At 40.6% G+C, this 20303-nt stretch overlaps 1 protein-coding gene across 1 annotated transcript; it reads left to right on the top strand.

Moving 5' to 3' along the window:
• The first annotated feature begins 1376 nt into the window (after nucleotides 1-1376).
• LOC147905785 (cyclin-L1-1-like) lies at nucleotides 1377-2900 on the top strand. Its single transcript, XM_087374590.1, has 2 exons — nucleotides 1377-2042; nucleotides 2485-2900. The coding sequence occupies exons 1-2, from the start codon at nucleotides 1488-1490 to the stop codon at nucleotides 2503-2505; spliced, it is 576 nt and encodes a 191-aa protein (XP_087230716.1). The 5' UTR covers nucleotides 1377-1487; the 3' UTR covers nucleotides 2506-2900.
• The last annotated feature ends 17403 nt before the right edge of the window (nucleotides 2901-20303 follow it).

The raw sequence follows: 20303 nt of genomic DNA, 5'->3' as shown, positions 1-20303 counted from the left end.
TTCTTACGCTCACTCCACCCTCCTGCGGCTTTCACTCCACCTTCCTGCGCCTCTCCCTCCCCCTCCCCCTCCATCCGCTCCCTCCCTCCCCCCCCCCTCACCTGCACTCCCGCTCAGCCCCCCTCGCCTCACCATCTTCCAGCACTCTTCCTCCCTCTCCACCGCTCTCTCTCCCACTCTTCCTCACTCTTCCACTCCACTCTCTATTCCCCTTTCCACAGCTCTTCGTGTCTACTGCTCACACATATCACTTTCCCCCCATCTATATAATCGCTCGGAACGTTCTGGAATGAAATTTCTAGAATGAACATTCTGGAACCTCTAGTTCTGCCTTACTTTAATTCACGTGTCGTTAATTTTATGAGCTTATCTTAGCTTAATTCGTTTTGCGCGGCTGCCCTCGCCACACTAATTAATTGAATTTCCCTTTTTTCCTCGCTGGGGTCCCTATTGGCGCTTGATGAGGTTTGACATCGTTTTTGCAAATTGGTGGATGAATAGAGTGGAAGGTGGATTCTTTTAGCCAATCCCCATGCTTGGGCATTGCAATGCTCTGCTAGCAAGCTCTGCTTGTTGGGTTGGCTTTGGAGGGATGAGGTGACTAGCATGGGGCCTTGTAATAGGGCTGGGCTAGCCTTGCTAGCACATGTGGAGAAGCCCTCTAAGGCAATGCTCAAGTACTCGTTCTTCTGTTTGTTTTTTTTTGCGTTGTATTGAAATTGAATGTCCCAAGTTGTCCTCGAGGCTTGAACTCAGGACTTGAACCACTTGGTCTAAACGGTAAGTACGCGCTTGGTGATTGACTAAAGCAACCGACCAAAAGCGACGTGCTTTTCCCTTTTCTCACAGAAAACTAGCAATGCAACCTCTTTGAGATCTATTTCTCATAGAAAACTAGCAATGCAACCTCTTGCAGATCACAAAGCTTCCGTCCGTCTACCAGGGGCCGGAGACTCGGAGTAAGAGGGCCTCCCCGCGTTGCCTCTAATGCTGCAATCACTAGCAGGATGCTGCCCAGCCAGCATTTCCGAAAATGCAGCCGCCCGCAGGTTGATTGTGCTCTTCAAGGCTTCTTTAATGCAGCTTACTGATGCTTGCAGGTTGTCACAGCCAATCCCATAGCCAGTGGAGTTTTTGGGCCAATGAGAAGCGTTGGGCATTGCAAGGCTGAGCCAGAGTCCTGAAATTTCAAGATACTGAGCTAGAGCTGCAATGCCAGCGTAGCATTCTCACCCAGCCCTAGCCCTCCATGAGTCGGGCTGAGACAGCCACACTAACTAGCATGCGACTCTAAGCTTGTTGACTGAGTCAAGCAACCGAGTCACCGCCGACCAAAAGCAACGTGCTTTTCCCTTTTTCTCACGAAAACCTAATCCCCTGCTCTTCTTATCGCCATAGCCCCCGTCTTCAGAGCTCATTCTTCCTCCCTCCTTTCTCCTTCTTCCCTCCTCAGAGCTCACGCTTCCCCTTCCTCCATCGCCATAGCCATGCTCGACTCCGGCCCTGGCTCCTTCTTCCTTTCCCCCTCCCTCCTCTCCCTCACCCCCTCCTCCTCCCTTCATTCCATCCCCCTCTCCTCCCAGCTCTCCCTCCGCTTCTACTCCTGTGAACTCATCCAGGAGGCCGGCATCCTCCTTCGCCTCCCCCAGGTCGTCATGGCCACCGCCCAAGTCCTCCTCCAGCGCTTCTTCTGCAAACGCTCCTTCCACGACTTCGACTGCCGTAGCATCGCCGCTAGCTGCCTCTGGCTCTCCATGAAGCTCGAGGAATCCGGAGCCTCCAACCGTGGCGAGAAGCCCTCCCTCCTTACCGACCTCGTTATGGTGTTCGGTCGGATCCGCTGCCGCAGAGATGGCGACGAACCTTTGGCTCCTCGCTCCGACCTGTTCAGGCACCGCAAGGAGGAACTGCTGAGGCTGGAGAGCCAGATCCTCGTCGAGTTGGGCTTCGTCTGCCATGTCGAGCACCCGCACAAGTTCTTGGTCAGCTACCTTAATGGCCTGAAAGCCTCTCCGGAGCTCGTTCAAGAGTCTTGGAATCTGGTAAATGATAGCTTGCGTACGACTCTCTGTGTGACCTTTCCTAGTAACGTGATTGCCTGCGGTGTCATATACGCTGCTGCTCGTAGGCTTGGTGTACCGCTTCCAGAGAATCCGCCTTGGTGGTTGCTTTTTGACGTGACCCTCGAGCAGATCCTTGAGGTTTGCAAGACACTCGCCCATCTTTATAGGCAGCCCAAAGCTCAATACATCGAAGTTAGGGATTGTGCCCCTTCGCAACCCTCTGAAATAGCTAATATCTCTGAGGCCTCTCCTGTGGGAGCAGTAGAGATGGCTAAGCCTGTTGCTGATGACAATGAAATCGCTGAGCCTTCTCAGGATATAAGGCGATCCTTGGATGGACGTGAATGTAAAAAAAATCTCTCTCTTCTGTCTCCCGGATCTGCGTCCAAATTAATCAGTTCATGTCTCCTGAATGCTTCAGGGTCAAAGGGAGTGCTTTTAGGTGGCATTGTATTCGCGCACCAGGAATTTCAGTTTGAAGCGACAAAGAAAGATGTCCGTCCAGACCAAGGGGTGCAGGACAAACGAGATTCAAAGTCTTCGGACGACAAGGCCGAAAGGAGACGCAGCGTGTACGACGGCTTCCACAGACGCGCTCATGTTTCAAGGAAAAGGGATCACGAAGACGTGCATAGGGAAAGCCGGTGGAGCGCTGAGCACAAACATAGAAGAAGGGAAAACGATTCTTCTGTCTACTATAGACGCGTGGACAGATGTTCGTCCAGGTATAACGATCGAAGAAAGCATTATGACAGGCAGCGTTGTGAGTTTATCAGAGGCTGATCTTAGGTCTTGTATCAATATGTAAATTATGGAAAGTCAGCAGCAGCCTGTGTTTGCAGTGAGCCATATGAAAATCAACTTTTTTTCCCCCGAAGATCACATGTTCCATTTTTCTAAACCCGCTTGGAAGAAAGCTGCCACTTAGCAATTCACAAGCAGTCCACAAAGTCGCTGACAATCTGGTATTTTCCTCATTTTTAAACTGTAGAGATTATGACTGAATAAATTTGAAGTTCAAGCGGCCAAATCTCACCTGAATACTCTTTTTTGGGGCGGTTCCATTCCTTTATTTGGCTTTTAGCTCCTTTTATATGCATTAGGGTTGGATTAACTATCAATTCAGGAGGATCGACACGGACTTTAGGGTGGTGGAGTTGCACCCAGAGAGGAGCTTTTACTGTGATAGATATGTACATCAGCAGGGTGGTTCGGCATTGTTTGCCAGCAACTTTTTTGAGACAAGGATTGGTTGTATGAAGCAGTAAGGGTTATCATGCGTCTTTGTAGTTTTTCTATGCAATGAATTATATAGAATCAAACTTTGTCTCTGTGGTTCCATTTCTCTCCCTCTCGAGTTTATGTCAATGTATTTTGCCCATCATCAGCAGGCCAGTATTTCAAACCTGTTGTATAGGTGCTGGAGGTGGATTATAGGCTTTGGTTTGTAAGTATCTGTAATTTTCTTTCAGAACTGTTCTTTAATTTATCTGTTCTACTATCCCTTTTAGTTGTATGGGCATTAACTGTCAACCTACATGATGCACTGGGTGTGTACATAAGCAGATTGTTCAGCTTTCTTCCATGTAGACTTGCAGTCTGCTAGCTCCTGTTTGGAGACGCCAGCTTGCTGATTAGGGTCTGATAGACAATGGCAACCTTCTGTTTCTAAGTAGTGTGGAGTTTTTGAAAGCCATTTAGCTCTGTCTGTTATGCATGCCACGCAGTTCACTCTTACAACCCCTTTACCATGTATGGATTGGCCTGTAGTTATTGATGCCATGGGATGCTCTTTTCCTCAGTCTCTTATACTGCGGTTTTGAGATTAAATGTTTTTTGCTGTCATATTTCATACTTGTGAGGAGGTATATTATGTCAAGTACCATATTCAATGTAGAGTGGGTATTGTTGGGATATCTCAAGGTGTATGCCTCAGGCACACCTTATGTTTCTATGTGTGAGTGCTAGAGGCACAGTTAGGTGCCCACAAGCACAGTTAGGTGGTGGAAAAGCCACATAGGATGATTGAGTGAATCTAGGAGCAGATTGAGGAGATGATTGTGGAGCTTTGAAGTCATCAGTGATGTCAGTGAGCATGTATGAGGTGCCTACTTAAGGACCTCACTCTTCTTCATTCTACAACTAAGTAATGCAAGTACTCTGATTTTGTGTCCACTCTATTCTTTCCTTTCAGTGTTTCAACATGGTATCAGAGCCATTTGATCCTCCTTGAGCCCATTTCTGCCACATCATCATCATCATCTTCTTCTTCTTCTTCACCATCTTACCCCCTTCTCCAAAAATTTTGCTTGAGCTTGTTCTCCTTCCATCCTCAACCATTTCCCACGCCCTTTCTGTTGGAGATTCCTCTGGTTTGGGCGAACTTCGGGCTGGAAGGAATTGACAAAATACACGCGCTGCTCGTCGCCATTGCAGAAAAGTCGTTGAAATCCTCTACTGCAAGTTCTCTGCACCTGCTCTGTCTTTTCCTAATTCCTTCTAGGGCAAGCTTCTCCATACCTAGAGCTACCTTGTGCTGAAATCTGAGCAGCAATGGCTGCATATTGAAGGAGAAAACAGAGAAAAACCAGTCGACTTTGTTCATGAAGGTGAAGGCGACCTGACGCATATTTTCGCCTCTTCTTCCCAGAGGATCTACTGTGGTATACCAGCTTTCTTTTGCCTCAGAAAGCCCTCTTTCTTTTGCTTTGAAGAGTGTGATATGAGCCCTCCAAGTTCAGCTCTCTAGTTTTGACAGTTTTTGACATACTTTTGAAAAAGATGCTACATAAAATGCTACTCTAGCATTTTTGGTCTTTTGAAGTTTTCAATAACTTCACTACAAGTGTTGCTTCAGTTTTGTTTTGACTTGCTAGACTTGGATGTGATTGGAAAGTGTTTATTTCATTCACTCCTATGAAGCATGCAAAAGTTTTTTGCCTTGTAAGAGAGAAGACACTACCCAATACCTGGGTTAGAGCCTCTCATGGCTTGTTCATGCAAAATATGTGAAAAGCCAAAACATAAAACAATATCTTGTTATGCTACAAAGGATGAAAATGCCAACCTGACTTCCTTGATGAAGATTGCCAAAACAATGGTTGCCAAAAAGGAAGCAAATACAGAGATCTACCCTCATGGCACTTTTATTTGACTCCAAGTACAAGAAAAAGATGAAGCTCAGATACCTAAGATATGCTTCTCTACACAACTATGGAGATGACAAGATAATTGTTCTCATGAAGGATACGACTTTCAGATCCACTTGTTCTATCATAGTACCATCTTATAAGGCACTAGACACTGCCCATGTGGTAAGACCTTGCCTTGACATGGATATTTTGCCTCCACAAGATGAGGCATCCTTTGAAGATTATGCATTTTAAATCATCTCTATGTATGCTCCAGATCACTCTTTTTATGTCAAGGTACTCAGCCTGGATAGTCCTCCAAAATGAATGAAAATAAATTATTGTGTGTTGTGTGTTTTGTAAACACCTCTGGTCACCTTATGATGTAGGCCATGTGTATGTTCTGTTCCATGGTACCTCCTGCAGACATTGTGTGCATGTACATGCAGGGGAGATAACCATTGGAAAGTTTGTTTGTATCCCTTTCAGTTTACCTTACACCCAAGGAAACCCTTGCTAGCATGAGAACCTAGCCATAGATTTATCCTTGACCACCATGAGATGGCATGAGAAACTATGAGACTAGATGTATCCTTGACATAGCCTGAGGCATTTCCTTGAGGGGGGGTTTGTTGGGATATCTCAAGGTGTATGCCTCAGGCACACCTTATGTTTCTATGTGTGAGTGCTAGAGGCACAGTTAGGTGCCCACAAGCACAGTTAGGTGGCGGAAAAGCCACATGGGATGATTGAGTGAATCTAGGAGCAGATTGAGGAGATGATTGTGGAGCTTTGAAGTCATCAGTGATGTCAGTGAGCATGTATGAGGTGCCTACTTAAGGACCTCACTCTTCTTCATTCTACAACTAAGTAATGCAAGTACTCTGATTTTGTGTCCACTCTACTCTTTCCTTTCAGTGTTTCAACAGGTATGCTCCTTGATGTTAGAACTTTGTCAGTCCTGATCATTCAGCTAAGTGTTTTTTAAAAAGAATTTGGGATATTTTTGCATTTTCTTGTTGAAAGCTACATCTCTGAATATGCTTTTGGGCCCTAGATGTTTTAAATAAGAGAGAGAGAGAGAGAGAGAGAGAGAGAGATTCTAGTTTTTTGGAAGTTTTTGTTTCTTGACTTGCTTGTTTATTTTTGCTATGGTCACCTCTATCGTTTCTTCTTTATTTCTTGTTTTCATTCTCTTTTGTTTATTTGACATATTTTAGTCAGCATTGGGTTTTGCCCAAGAGACTTCGTGGGTCTTTAGAAACCTAGTATAGTTGCTTATGCTTGGGCATTGATGACGACATAAGTGTTGCTTTGCTTGCCAAGTATGTCTGTCTTTTGTTTTTCATAAAAGTTTTTGTTTAACTCTTTTTTATTCTCTTTCATTCTCTTTTATTTTCTTTGTAGATTTTTGATCTTTAGAACAACAAAAATTCTAAATTTTTATGATTGGACTTATTCTAGTCTTACAAAGGTATATATATGCTGAAAAGGTGGATATGTAGGTGCCCAATACAATAGGTTTGAGGCTACCTCAGCCCTATTGTGGAGGATTGGGGAGTTGCAATATATAGCCTAGTACTTGTATTCCAAATTAACAGCTGCACTTTTCAAGTGCTGGGTGGCTCTATGTGGTGACTTGCAATATATAGCCTAGTATAGAATTTGTATTCCAAATTAACAGCTGCACTTTTCAAGTGCTGGGTGGCTCTATGTGGTGACTTGCATGGGGTTAAGATGCCGACGATTGATTGTCGAGTCACTCATGCTTTTCGGGTTGCACTAGGACTTATTAATGGGACTTATTAATGCATCATGAATGACTTGTTTGGCATTTTTCTCTTAGAATACTTACATTGAAGATTTGAGGATTGCATTTTTGGAGTGCTTCTAGGAAATGCTATAAGCCATCATGGGGATTGTGGTCGACCTCAACAAAGTTTAGTTTGTCGAGTAGCTTTTGGCTCCTAGGAATGTCTAGTAGCTTTGGAGTTTCCTCAATGGAGTGGGACATTACCAAACGTTCATTCTTGATTATGAATCTCAAACTTTTGCCCTTGGTTAAGATCTTGAAAAAGGATTATAGCTACAAATGGAATCCAAACATGGATGTGCATTTGAAAAAGTAAAGCAAAATTCAAATTAATTCTTATCACTCCGAACGACACTCCTAACTATAACAAATAATTTTGTTTTTTCTTAGTCATCTTTCAGGCACTCACACTACAAGAGGACAAGTTGAACCACCGTAGTCTTTTGTAGTTAAATCTTGCTTTCCACATAGACCTAGTACACTTGAGCTAAGAGATAATGTTTGCCATATAAAAACCTAGGTGCCATATTCTAAGAAAAAAAATGGGCGATCTTCATGGAGAATGAGGTGCTTTGCCTGATGCTCAGCAAGCTTAAGCCCTCTAACTACCTCAATGAAGGAAACTCACTATTGAAAGAAGACTTATTCCAAATCAGCATGATTCCAAAATGGTATGCAGTTTTTAGGTCCTACTGTTAGATAGGCACCATATCCCAAGGTAGTGACTATTGTTAAAAGTGCAAGGTAATTTTCTAGTTGCTGAATTAGGAAGGCATTGTATTACAAGGGAATTCTAGAAGGCTTGAAAGGTACTTGTAGGAGGTCATTCCCTTCTAGAAAGCTTGAAAGGTACTTGTAGTAGGAGTTCAATGACTCCAATTGTGAAGGTATTTCACTAAACAAATGAGGTCTAGGAATGTTCTTCTAGTCAAACTTGCGAGGACAAGTACTTGTGAGCATTGCCTTCTATATTTAATGTAAAGTTTTACTTTAAAAAAAAAAAAAAAAGGTTGTGGTAGAAAAAAAATGGATGTCTTTGTATGAGTATGTGAATATATGCAATATGAAAGTATTGTTTACATACCAATACCATGTAATTGTTATAGAAACAGGGTTGATTGTTGAAGCCATGTAAGATGAAAAACTATGGCTGTGTTTCTTAGGGAAATAGAATTTGTGATAGTGTTTTAAAGGTTGGAAATATGCACGTGTTGTCGAGCCCTATGTTTTCTCGTCAGATCTTATTTTTCAGAATTTGGAAAAGGACAAAGGAATATTGTAATGGGTAAAAGTATGTTAAGAATGTGTAGAACTAGATATTTATTTTATTGGTACCTGAGATGTTGAGTTCTAGGAGAGGTCTTCGAAGCGTTGAGAATGTATGGCTGGATCTCTGGAATGGATAGGGAATTTGGTCAGATGCATGGTTTGCTGGTGTTAGTTGTAGCCAAATGCCCTAGTTATTGTTCATGACATAAATGTATTTAATTTTAAGAAGGATGTAATCGTGCATGACATAAACATTATCAATTTTCTAGAGTCTTTGTTATGGTATTGCATATTGATTTTATTGATTGGTGAATAGTAAGGAACTTACACTGAAGGGATGAGTTGTGGGATATGTGTCGGTATGTGATAGGCAAGGTAAATTGGAACATGGTCAATCCAATATGCCATTGTGGTGCTAGATATGCTGTCTTGTAAATGTGCATTTGTCCATATATGATCTAATTGTGAGTTATAAACCGTTAATGATTGTTTCAATGTGAGCTTCATGCTAAAGTTGTCCATGAGCATTTGTTATTTTGATTGTTCTGGATTGGAGGCTAGCATGTCTGTGTTAAAGTCACCAAGCACGATTCTTGGACATGGTGGTGGGGAGAGCATCAACACATCTTGCAGTTCATGTAGATATGTATCAGTGTTTGCTCTTGGAGAGCGATATGTCGAAATGTTAAATATTGAATTTCTTGTACAAGGGTTGATGTGTGCTGCAATGAATTCATTTTCATTTGTGTTTTATGTGTTGTTTGTTGTTATTGCTTTATATTGCGATCGATCAAAGTAGAGGGATGAATCATGGGTTCTTGTCTCTTGCAAACAGAGTATATCAGAGACTTGTAAGTTGAAATTGTGGTTGATGTCTTCATAATGTGAAGGTAAAGATCTTGTGTTCAACGATTGGAGAATCAAGTGTGTGTCTTTAAATTGGCAGATTTGGAATAGCTAAGTTCCATGCTCTTTCTATGGATAGTCTTGTCATTTCTTTTTGGACCTTTGGATCAAAGTTGAAATTTGTGTGTGATAGTGGCTTCAGTAAGTATAATTGATCTTTGCGGCGTACACGTGATAGTGTTGTGTATGTTAGGCCATGTTTTGTTGAACTCGTTGGATCAAATGCAAGACTATCTAATGTCATGCTTTGGGAGCGATGTATTGTTCTAGCAGTTGCAGGTTGTGTTGGGAATTTTGTTCTTGTTATTGTGGTGCTTGTTTTGGCCAATTTGGATGTCCCTTGTTATTGGTCGAATCGGCGTCTATTGTTTTTGTATATTATCTACGTACAAGTGCTTGTTTTTTGAGCGTGTTACCTCACCTTCTTTTTGGTTGTGAAATTTGATCCAATAATTGGACCTTTATTGTCAATGTTTGTTTCTTTGAAAAGACCATCAACACCGTTTACAAGTCTATCGTTAATGTTGTAGTTCCCAGTGCATAGTTCTATGGTTGTTTCTATTTTGAACTATAATGTTTAGTGCAAACCAACTGTTTTCTGAGGATTATTAGGTAGGAAAAAATATTTAGGGCACGTGCCTGTGTGTGTATCTGTTGCATGAAATGTGAATAGATATCTTGCTGTTTTGTTGAGGATCATATCATTGTGGTGTTTGGTTGATTTGACGTAATAGAACAAGTGACGAATTGTTAAGTTAGGTGGGAGAGGCTTACAACAAGTGCTGTTTATGTTGATGTCGTTATCTGTTTGCATTGTTGTTTTGAACCTGTTCAACATGCTTACAAACTCTGGATCTTCTTGTCGCATAGGCTTTGTCAATTGGTACAATCTTGCCAAAACTGTGCAGGTTGGAGAGCTGATGTTTCGTGAAATGTCCATTTGTCTCTTATAGGAGGGATTTGGCATAGGTTACCAACCAAAATAACATCGAGGTCACCAAATGGTAGATGTTGAACATGCATGATGTCACACAATCTTTGATCAATGAATGTGAACATTCTACTACCCACAAGAGAAATTGCATCAATTACTATTGCTTTGAGCCCATTGTAAGCCTTGGTTAGCATGTCTAGTTTATTGCTTGCAATGGAAGGCTCTCGTTTTGTAAGTGCAAGTGTGTTAAGTTCTTATAATTAACAGGAATCCCTAAAGATGCATGAATTGTGCTTCTGTCTATGTGGGCATGCAGCTTTACCAGTGTAAGCAGTTTTTAGTACTTTCAATTTCAATGGATCAATGCCTAGTTCTTTGTTGTAGATTCTAGTTAGTTGCACTAAGCTTAGGATAGTACTTTTTCTTGTTCCTGCGCCTCCGGTGATGAAAATATGCAATGGAATGGCAGGGCTCGTTCTTTTTCTGTACATTATGTCGTATAAAATTAGCCTTTGTTCTTCGTTTAAGCCTTGAATTTGATGATGATGTTCTAGTGATGATAACATGACATGCTTTAGCTGAATTGTTTCAAACATTGGTTGGTTTGTCTTCTCTTGTCTTGTAACTATGTTTGTGGCAATGGTGTTTATGTCAGGAGTGGGATCATAGTTCATTACGTTGATTGTTGTCGCTGGTTCTAGTAGTGCCGCTCCTCGAAAAGCTTCTATCCATAGTGTGTTGTGTGATTAAGTTGCTAGTTCATGAGCTCTTTGCTCTTATCTCATTCCATTTTATGCTGTTGCTAGTATAGGTTATTTGCACGTTGCATATGAACTTACTTGGAGTTTCTTTAATTTGCGATATATCTTTTGAAAGTATCATACCACGTTTCATTTTGTTTTTTTATATTGTCTTCCTTTTTGCGAAAAGGTATGTACATAAGTATTTGTTGCCTGTAGTAATTTGTCGGATCACAGATTTTTTATAATGCACGTATCGAATGATCTGTGGCTCCTTTCTTTTTCAAAAGTGTTTGTGAGCATGATGTTACTTTAGATAGAGACAAGTTCTCAATGAAGGCTAGTCGACAAATGTACCTGTCAATTAAAGATGGACAAATGACATCAATGGAATCATTTGGCAAGGTTTGCAGTACCATGGGTGGTTTCAACAAAAGCACGGTCTTCTGATGGCGTTTTATTGATGAACTGGCATGGTCTGGATGAATGGTACATTGGAAGTAATAGAACTATATACATTGCTTGTTGTGCCGACATTTGCTACATGTTCAAAAAAGCACTTTCCATTTTTTGAATCTGAGTTGCTGGATCAGTTTGGTCTAGATGACATTGTGTCATTATTTCATGTAGTTCTTTTGTGATTGTGTTATCAACTTTAGTGATGTACGATGAATAGTAGCTTACCGTTGCGTAAGGGTCTAGTATGAATTGTGCATCCGTGTTTGCTTGCCAAAGAGGCAGTGCATGTTTGTTGAAGCAATTTGTCCATATGCTGTGTAGCGGTCTTTTCAAAAAAAGGGTGGGTCTCCGTAAGCTACTTCGAAGGCATTTTATATATTGCTCTTCATCCAAGTTAAGCTCTTCTAAGAACTGTAGCAATGTTCAGTCATCTAAACTTGAGACAGAGTTTAATGCTTGGTATATTTCTTGTAATGTTTTCATTACTTCTTTGCAATGATTTTTTAGTGGTGTAAGAATTGTTGTTTTGTTCATTGGTGGTAAAGGATAATGAAATCGACATGTTTGTTGCTCCTTTTTTTGCAACTGTAAGTGTGATGATGTTTTTGGATGTCACAAATAATAGGGTCCAATAGTGTTTCATCACAAGATATGTATTTGTCTACAAACTCTGTCACTTTATCATTTGTTGTGTTGTTGTAGTATGGAGCGTTTGTTGTCCAAAGGAGTAGGGGCTCATGAAGGCTTCCTCGATTTTGGGCTTCTGTGACTGAGAAAAAATCATCTACCTGTCCAAACATCATATCGTACGTTTTCAAAAGTGTTCTCAGTGCTTGCGTCCGATGATTGTAATAGCGTGCACATGTTACAGGGTCATTTCGTATAAGCTCATGCACATAAATTTCTCTTGTGTCATGCCCATGTTCCCGAATCATTAGTTTTCTTAGAGCAATTTGTAAAGGGGCCCATCTACTCTCTGCGCTTGTGGTCACGAAAAATGTTGGAGGCCCTAGCTGTATGATCATTGCAAACACCTGTTTGTGCAGGTGTTCCAGATAGTTTGGTCTTCACTTGGAGCTATTGCTAGTACTTGAGTTCATTGTCAAAGATAGCATGCGAACTCATAAAACCATGCAAAAGCATGTTTATGTATATTTTAGTTGTGTTACTTTTGTGCACATCGATACAGTTCTCTATATTTTCAATGTTGGTGTCCTCGTCTGTAACTATTGAAATATTGAATGTGGTAGCCTTGCTACGTTTGCTTCTTTGTAAATAGGCTTGTCAATCAAGATACGTAGAGCTTTCATAACATGGTTAGGACGCACGATTCCTGCAGTGTATGGATTTTTGTACTGGAGACGTCTTTTTATTGCAACAATAATTGTTGTTCCATCATCTAGTTGGCGTGGCAAAACGGATTATACATTATCTATGTTCTTTGGTACATTGATGATGCTTCCTTTCATGATGCATTGCCCATATTCAGAGTATTGTCGTATCTATGTGAAAGTTGCACATGGTTATATCAAGCGTTCTTCGAGCTAGTTTAAACTTGATATCTCTTTGATAGATGTATTTAATTCCATTTTAGTTGGATCAATATATCGTGCAATTTTGTCTTTGTTAATGTCTTGCAAGCAAGCTTTGCATACATTTGCATTGTCAACAAAGTTGAGCCGATGCTTCACGCAAGAACGTTATTACAGTTTCGCTTGCTTCTGTTACTTGCTGAAGGAAAAATAGCCTATGACAACAGTAGCATGCGTATGTAGGAGTATCTACAATAGCATGCTTAAAGCATGTACAACCTTCGACTTGTAGCATTGAAAGAAGCTTTTCATCGTTGTGTAATGACCATGGACTATGAGAATAGTGGGTGCTCCTGTTCCTTGTTCTCTTTTTCTCATTCAAGGCTGGTGGGGAAATACTTTCCCGTGTGCATTTCGAATGTTTTTTTGACACTTGAATGCTGAAATTCTTCATTGTAGTATCATCACTTTGTTCTTGCAGCATGTTTTGTTGGCTTTTTTTCGTAAGATTCGTATGTGCGCAACGACTTGCGTACTATTCCATTCATTGGCCTCTCCTTGTTTTATAAATTGCTCTGCAATTGTTTTGTCATTACTGCATTTGTTTCTGTCCATTATTTCATGAAGCGAGTCATTGTTCTCAATTGTCCACTTTTTGCATTTTCTTTTTGTATTTAACATTGTGTTTATGATGTCGCCATGATCTTGCATTGCTAGAGGAATTGATTTCATTTTAATTTCAATGTTGTTTATCTCTTGAGTTTCTTTGACTAGATCAAGACTCATAGTTATTCGACGTTCATATTTGGTATAGATAGTTGGTATACATTCTTCTGTACATGGGTACTGATCGAGAGTAGGCAAAATTGGCTCAAGTGTTGTGTATGACCAGGTCTATCATCGTATGCTATTTGCACAGGAGGCATTTGAAAGTGACTGCCATGTTAATGTTATTATGATACGAGTAACCATACAGTAATAGGTCTGAGTAGTAATCTGATGCCCACTGGATTGAAAAGTGATCACCCCATAGGCCGCCTTGTTCAGCTGGTAAAGCCATTTGATAGAGATACTCGCTTGGTGTTTGGACATTATGAAGACTTTGTAAAAACTCCGGTGCAAGGGCGCATGATAAACAAGATAGTGCCATGTTATCCCGTTGTTCAAGCTTTTGCATAAAATGTTGCATTATATAACGTAAGGTCATGGATGTTAGACTCTGTTCTATGCAATATGAAATAGAATTAATTAGACAATTACTAGTTATGAATGGATAATTGAAAATTCGTGTGCAACGTTGACTTAATAAGACATTGTCAAGTGAAATTAATTGTTGCACAGGTCTAGATAGTACTTTTTTTTACTTTGTCATTGTTTTTTGTGATATCCTAATGGTACAATATTATATAAAAGTATTGCACGACTAGCTTTATTGCAATTGAAACAGTACAGTAACTCCACACCATGTGCAAAAACCTATAATATTATTTACAACAGCAGCTGAAGAAAAAAAGTGATAGGAGTGTTGCTGCAAACAAGGTCATATGTACAACTGTCTAGTTGCCTGTTTTTGCCTTTCCTTTTTTTTTGATCCTCTGGCTAAGATGAGTGTAGTTTCATGGAATTGTTTGGCAAGAACTGAGTACTAGATCTGTTCTATATCATTGAAACTAGTAATGCACATAGACGCATTGACATGAAATTCACCAAATTTCTTTATCATGGATATCTTTTGGCGGAATGCAACCTCATCTTGCAGAAAGTAGGTAACTATGTCTTCATCGATTTGCATAAAAGCAGGGAGCCATGGTTCATGTACAGTGATATTGACAATCTCTCCGTCTAGAGCTAAGACTTGGCCATGGATTTGTGCAACATGTACAGGGTCAACTTTCTTTTTGCAACGTTCGCAGAAAAAGGACTCTTGTGCCACTTTAATTAATGATGCCATGTTATTGCATTCCACGCAGGTATTGAAGTATGGTGCTCCAGTTTTTTTTTTTCCCAAGAAAGAGACTTTTATTAAGTAAGAGAAAAACCCGCGAGAGCAAGCTCAAAGCGGAATAGATCATGAAATCATGAGGAAAAATAAAAAACCCCCTCAGAGTAAGGTGGAAAACAACCAAGACTGAGGCTGAAAGTGCCACCTCAACCCTGTAGTAGTCTCAGAGAAGAAAGGAGAATCCTTCCATTCCCTGAAGAAAGAACCCCTCCTAGCTGGCTGCACGGGAGTCTCCCTGCATACCCGTCCATACGGCCATCAAAGTATGTATGGTGTCTGTCTAGATACTAGCCAATGTGTGTGAGGGATGAACCTGAGTACCCTCCAAAGCCTCTATGCATCTGGTTCTCCAGATATGCTAGGATGCTATGCTCGCTAGAATCTCCCAAGAAGTATCCACAGAGGCATGTACAACTGTAAAAGAAAGGTGTGGTACCACATCCAATGAACAGGACTCAGTCTGATGACGTCAAACCGAAATGGCCCGAGAGGAGTCAAATCTCTCATAGAATATCTGAGGCCCTATAAGAGAAAGCCAAGCCACTGAGCCCCATGTCATATGGGGAGTGGGCAAAGTGACTGAAAATCCTGGCTACCCCCATCCAAATCATCCAAATCATCCCATAAGCAATGCTGAATAATCTCTGAAATAGAGAGGTAGCGAGGGCAAGTAGGGTCGGCTCCGAACCTAGACCTCCAAAGGTTCACTGCAATCCCACTATAGATAGAGAGCCAAAAGAAGATAGTGATCTTTTTATTCCTGTGGGATTTCCAGAGTCTCCTCTAGAAGCACCTCTGCAGATCCGCAGTGATATCAAATGTCTCCCAATGAGGAACTCTGGAAGGTCTCCAACCTCTACTACTGAGCTGAAATCTCCTAGCATTACTGACCGTGTAACGAAAGAAGGGGATGCTCTTCTCTCGATGCCCTGCGTCAATCCACTCCCACTCTCCGGGGTCCCACTGCAAATATCTGATGGGAACTCCCCCATAGAGCCAGAGCCTCCAAGACCCGGTGGAGAGTAGCCGGGGGTCTGGGTCTAGGAACCACTCTGAATCTGATCCCTGCACCAAAAGACCTACAACCCTGATAGGCTGAAAAGCAGACTCAAGCAAGATGTCCTCTGTGGACTTGAGCAATCTGCCACCATCATGGACACTAAAAACTAAAGCATCCTCCTGTGCATCTCGAAAGGCCAAAACCTGAAGCGGAACACTGCCTCTCATAAAAGTACCTGCCCAAGTAGAGGAAGTGAGTGGCATATCATCTGTGTCTACCCAAACCTCTGGAAGGGCTGCCTCAATCTGCAAGATCCTCCCTGCACTCCCTCTGAGATGTCCTGTCAACCTTGATTTGGTCTCCTCTGGAAGCCTGTGGAAAGCCTTCCAAGACCCCAAAGATGATGCAAGTCCCCTCTCCCACCTGGACCACTGCATGTAGAGTGAGGCACCCAGTGGTCTGCCATGATCATCTCAAATATTGTGATTCCACATGATGGGTTGCCTATCAATCTCTTCGCGAGAGGAAGGAGGAATCCTCTAAAGAGTGCTTCTGAAACTGGCCCAAGCTTTTAGAATGGCAACCATGAGAGGGGACGAAGGTGATCTGAGGTGTGCTGTGGTGAAGATCCACCTAACACTGCTCATCCAGTCTCCTCCTGAAGAAGGTGTGCACCTCTGTATGCTGCTAATAAGAAAGTCCTTCCACGGTTCCTGCCCTGGCATAAGTCCCCGCACCACCATCTTGCAAAGTAAAGCTCTGCACTGTAAATCTGGATCGATAATATTGAGACCCCCTTCCTGTGTAGGGAGGATGAGGGTCTCCCAAGCCACTTTGGCTAAGGCATCTGCTGTGCCATCAAGCCCACTCCAAAGAAAGTTTCTGATCGGTCTTTTGAGTTGAATGATGTAGTCCCTAGAATGGCACCAGCATGAACAAACAAACCAGGCCATGGCCAAGAGGACCTGGTTGACCACCACAACTCTAGAGGCAAGATCCAACTTTGCTGAGCTCCAAAAAAGAAGCTTCCTCTTGATGCTCTCCAAAACGGGAGCAAACTGCTGCGTGGAAGAAATATCCAAGCCGACCTGGTAGCCCAAATACCTAATAGGCACACCCCTCTGAACCCAAGTGAATCCTATGTCAAGCCCCCAAACTGGAGTGTCCTCATCACTGATCCAAAAGCCATTGGATTTATGCATGCTCCAGTATTTTCAAAGATGAATTCTCCAATGATCTATTGACATAAAAAGTTCAAAATTTTCAATTTATTTTTAAATTGTGTATGCATTTCAAAGTAGAGGTGAAGTGCAAGAAAAAATGAAAAAGCACGTTACCTCTTTTACAAAGCTTTTTTCTGATTTACGGAACGTAGCTACATCTGCTAGCTTCTTGACATCTTCCTCATACGTTACAGGAAATGTGAAAGAGTAGTATGTGAATAGCAGTTTCTTTGTTGTCGTTGCATCGTTTGTGAGCCCTACATTTTTGACAACATATGCTATTGTGTGACCACTGGGCAACTCCTCAAGCATACTTTTTTTAACATCTTCAAAGTCCTCCCAAAAAGCAAGCTGTAGTACAAGTAAGAAAGTAGTTACATTGAACCGAACTAGAAGCATGAGCAAGGTAATGGTTGTTGACATTTGTCAGTTTTATATGATGAATAGTACTTACTGTTGTCATATCCGCGAACGTAGTTCCGTCATCAACTTTCAGATAGTGTTGCTTTGTGTATTGCCCTTTGATGTATCTTGCATCTGCGAGTACAACGAATTGAACAGTTCCTGATATCAATCTCTCCGTTTCATTGGAAAAGGTTGCAATGTTTGTTGTTGGGAACATTTGCAAGCGAACTTCGAAATTTGGAATTGATATCATACGTGTCCCGCTGGTTACTTTGATTAGAAATTTTGAGTCACCCTTTTCATATATGTTTCCTTTTCTTCTTATTACTTGAAAATTTTCAACTCGAACACACGTCTCATTTAATTAGTGTCTCGTGAAAAGTAATGAGGGTACTGTCAAGTTGTAAATTGACAATGATCAGTCGCAATCAGTCAGTCAAATCCACACAGACATTTTGGTATTTGGAGTCCTTTTCCTATCGTATGTGATGTATCTATTTAAAATGATACCTTCAAATGCAACATCTCGTATGTTCATCTCGAGGACTTTTATTTGTACAACCTCAAGCTTCGAGTTTATTTTCGTATGGATTCTACCTAGTACATTGGAGTATTTATTTGTGTTGGTGGTGTTAATTTTAGCAATAGCAGTTATTTTTGCAGCAGGCAAATGCTCATCGTCATGTTCTCCTTTCTGGGTGCTTAATAATTGCTTTTTCATTTTCATGTCCTAAAGCATGCGTACCTGTCAAACCAATAAAAAAGTTAGTGAGATTAGTGTACATGTTTTCAATATGAAATGTAAATTGCAATATATTTGAATATGCTATTATGTCTATGCATATATGAAATATGTTAGTATGTTTATACATACACAAATACATGTATGTACACACGTAGAGATGCATACACATACGTACATGTACATGTACGTGCATGTACACACGTATAGATACATGTACTGTACATATTTATAGATTCCATATGATAGTAAAAGTGTATTTTAGATGTACTAAAGCAATGAAGTCATATAATGATAGTGTTTGGCAACAGAGGTAAATTGAAACCCCTAGATATTGTGCTTGTACCTTGTCAATTGGATTTTTTAGTACCATCATATTTGTAGTTTTTAAGTACCTTTTCGAGATCTTCTCTAATACAGTATGACTTATTCATCCTTCAATAACAAGAGTAAAAACAACAATTGTATTAAAATGTTCAATTGCAAAAATAAAGAAAAAGCAGTGAGAAATACTTATTTTCCAATAACTTTTTTTGACCATAAAAAATTAGCACAAGAGAAAAGAACAAGCGAGCGGGTACATTGTATACGTATATTGCAAATACAAGTTACAATTTGCATAAGACATCTCAAATTTTGTCTATTTACTATTATTACATCGAAGTCCTGCATTTGTAGAAGCCACTATTCCAAGATGACAAGCATTGATCATTGTTTCAGATAGGTCATCAATAGTAAGACGATGGGTAGCACTAACAGAGAATGCTCTTGTACATACATCATGAAGCTTATTCAGCACATATCTTGCCTTGGGTGCACTAGTACATTCTATCCCTTTTGCTAATTTACTTATGTTAAAGCAAAGTGAGTAGACATCCTGTGCTTTGCAATATCGGCCTGGGTTGATACTAAAACATTCAGGTTCAATATGTCGAAACTTCTATTTGTGTTATTGGAATGTTTCTACAGTATCATCATGAAGAGTTGGAAATGTTTTCAATGTATCAGCTTTAGTGCTCAAGCTCCACCCCACTAAGCCAACAAAAACATCATCTCTTGTGAAAAATGAACCACTATCTTTTTGGAGTGCAAGTTGTTATGTGGAATGCCTTTGCTGTGTATATATTTGACAATTTTGATCAAGCCATTGATAATGTCAAATATATGGCACTTAAAACATTCCAAAGTACCCACTATATCTAAAAAGTCTTTGGCTACAAATGTGCACTAATCAAGTATAACCATCTATCCAAGTGGCTACCGTTCTAGTACCTGTACATGACCTTGACTAATCCTACTGCACTGACAATACCTAGATGCATAACATGTACACATGTGACCTCCAATAGTGCAAGCAATTCTTTACTGTTTTGACTACTACTTCTTACAAAACAGTTTGAAGCAAACACACCATCCTTGAAAGTCTCCTAAAAAGTCTTGACCTTGCTGACTTGTGTAAATGTGCCAGTTCCTATATGTGCTTCTGGTAAAAAAATGACTCGCCTACAGTGTAGTAACCTAACAGAAGGCGAAGTAACCAATGTTAAAATTTACAACGTTGCAAACTTATTGCACATCTACTTTTTCTTTTGAGCAACTACCCTTGCCTTTGTAATCCTTATATAATTGTTCAATCAAATCAAAGTAGCCTTATTCTCAAAATGAGGATCACTAGAGAATTGATGATCTAGCGACTGTGTAGATATGCCAATTCGATCGACAATTTTGAGACATTCTCCTCATAGGTATCCTTCACTCAATAACCAAGTTTGAATCTCAAACTTTGGCCAGCTGATACATAGCTCTCTAAATGCAATGTTTGCTAAGTGTTCTACGAAAGCAAGTACAACCTTACTATTCACATTGAAGACATGTCTGAGCTCCTCTTCTTGCATATTAGCTAGTATTACAACCACACACTGTGAATAGTGCCGGTGTTCCATGATAAGTCTATTCTTTTTCTTTTTTCTCTAACATACGCCATGAGTTGCAACATTTTACATAGTAAGTACGTATAGAAAAATCTTACAATGTTATAATGTATAATAAAAATCCTTAGAGTATTTATACTATTCTATTATGGA

The sequence above is a fragment of the Dipteris shenzhenensis genome, chromosome 1 (assembly GCF_047967505.1).
Source record: "Dipteris shenzhenensis isolate YYH24624 ecotype China chromosome 1, Dip_SZ_1.0, whole genome shotgun sequence".
Classification (NCBI taxonomy): Eukaryota; Viridiplantae; Streptophyta; class Polypodiopsida; order Gleicheniales; family Dipteridaceae; genus Dipteris; species Dipteris shenzhenensis.
Note: the sequence above shows the minus strand (reverse complement) of the source record. Positions and strands in the feature narration are given on the sequence as shown.

Coding starts and splice junctions, on each gene's coding strand:
- LOC147905785 (XM_087374590.1), top strand. CDS start 1,488: ATGCTCGACTCCGGCCCTGGCTCCTTCTTCCTTTCCCCCTCCCTCCTC. Junction 2,043..2,484: donor TTCAAGAGTCTTGGAATCTG/GTAAATGATAGC, acceptor TGAATGCTTCAG/GGTCAAAGGGAGTGCTTTTA.